At 37.1% G+C, this 1,819-nt stretch overlaps 1 protein-coding gene across 1 annotated transcript; it reads left to right on the forward strand.

The window, feature by feature from the left end:
• The first annotated feature begins 861 nt into the window (after positions 1-861).
• LOC100618303 (28S ribosomal protein S33, mitochondrial-like) lies at positions 862-1,616 on the forward strand. The gene is given in 2 exon segments (XM_056808189.1): positions 862-1,132; positions 1,135-1,616. Coding segments are annotated over 2 exon segments (318 nt in total). The 3' UTR covers positions 1,182-1,616.
• Positions 1,617-1,819: the final 203 nt, after the last annotated feature.

Genomic DNA, 1,819 nt, shown 5'->3' on the forward strand with positions numbered 1-1,819 from the left:
TTTGATTTAAAACAAGACACTGTGGTGAAAACATATTTCCTGCGGTCACAATTTACTCACACACTCTTATAACTACCACAATTTATATCTTCCACTAGTTTAACTCACTACAGTTTATAACCCCAACTCTTTTAACTATCACAGTTTATGGCTCCCACTCTTTTAAATGCCACATAGTGGAAGAGGATGAGAGAGACAAAAGCCAATCTGTGAAAGCAGTCATAGCTGAGGAGGGATGACTGAAGAGGGAAAATAATCAAACCCCTTCCTCTCTCTCTGAGCCAAACTAAACATCCACTGTCTCTACTAGGTCCTGTTTCTTTTGCCACCTACAAACCTTCTCCATTACACATCCATGCTTGAAGAGCACTCCTTTTTTTTCCCTCTACTTCATAGAATCCCTCTTTTCCTTCAAGACTCAATTTAAGTACCATATTCTACATGAAACTTTTCCTGATCCACTCAACTTCTACTACCTTCCCTCCCAAAGAACTTTGTAAATAACTATTTGGTATTAATTTGTATTTAATTTCTTCATATTTGTTTTGTATATCCTTAAATATGTTGTTGTCTCCCTTATTAGAATATAAATCCCTTTCAAGTGGGGAATACTTCATTCTTTATATTTATATTCCCAGTGCCTAGAAGATTGACTAGAGTTCAATAAATACTTATTGATTTATCAGTTTATAGAAAGGATGGATGAGTGGATGGATGAATGGAACTTAGTAAGAGATCCTAATATGGGATGTGAGGAGGGAGTATATTCTAGGAATGAAGGTCTATGCAAAAGACATGGAGGGAGATGAGGAAGGCCAGGACCTGTTAAATCAGAATAACCTTTACTGGCTATCTCTAGAGATGTCCTCCCTTTCAGAATATGCCATACAAATGACTCACCTGAGTGCCCTAATATTTGGAGAAGTTGCTGTCCCCACCGATTCCAAATCCATGAAAGTAGGGAAGTTGTTTAGTGAACAGCCTTTGGCCAAAAGGAAGGAGACTTATGACTGGTATCCCCCTCACAACACCCATTTTGCTCAAATGAGGAAACTCCGTTTCTTTGGTCTTTACAGAGATGAACATCAAGATTTTAAGGAAGAGTGAAGGTGACTAAAGAAACTTCATGGAAAGGCAAGCCAAAAAAAGGAGAAGGGAAAATATCAGCTGCAAAGAAATAATGTTGAACCAATCAGTGACTGAGATGAGAAAGAAGTACACAAACTGACGATTTTCCATTTTTAATAAGAATACAACCTTCCTAAATTGATGGATTTTGGTACAAGAATCAACCCTCCCCCAATGGAGTCAAATCATGCTCAATTAGGATTCAATTCTTGAACACATTTTGGTCCTTAAAAGTTATTTTAGCTTTGATATTGTGTGAAAATGCTATCAATTGTATCAAAGAAATTATTCACTTGTAATTATTTGCTGATTTTCTAGCAAAAAATAAGATCCTTACTAAATTAGCATCTTCTTTGACCCCCCCCCCAAAAAAAAGACATGGAGGCAAGAGATGGAATATTGTACATAAGCAATATAAACTATACTAGTTTGGCTGGAACATACACAGCATTTATGAGGGCCAATATGTAATAAATCTAGAAAGATAGACTGGAATCATCTTGTTAAGGGCATTAAATGAGAAATAAAAGAGTATATTTTGTCCTACAGGCAAGAGGGGACCACTAGAGTTTCCTGAACTTGGAAGTGATGTGGTCATACCTATATTTTAGAAAAATTACTTTGGTAGATCTGTGGAGGATGGCTGGCATGGGGAGAGATCTGAAGCAGGGGAACCAATTATCCAGGCAAG

This window comes from Monodelphis domestica, chromosome 8 (genome assembly GCF_027887165.1).
Source record: "Monodelphis domestica isolate mMonDom1 chromosome 8, mMonDom1.pri, whole genome shotgun sequence".
Classification (NCBI taxonomy): Eukaryota; Metazoa; Chordata; class Mammalia; order Didelphimorphia; family Didelphidae; genus Monodelphis; species Monodelphis domestica.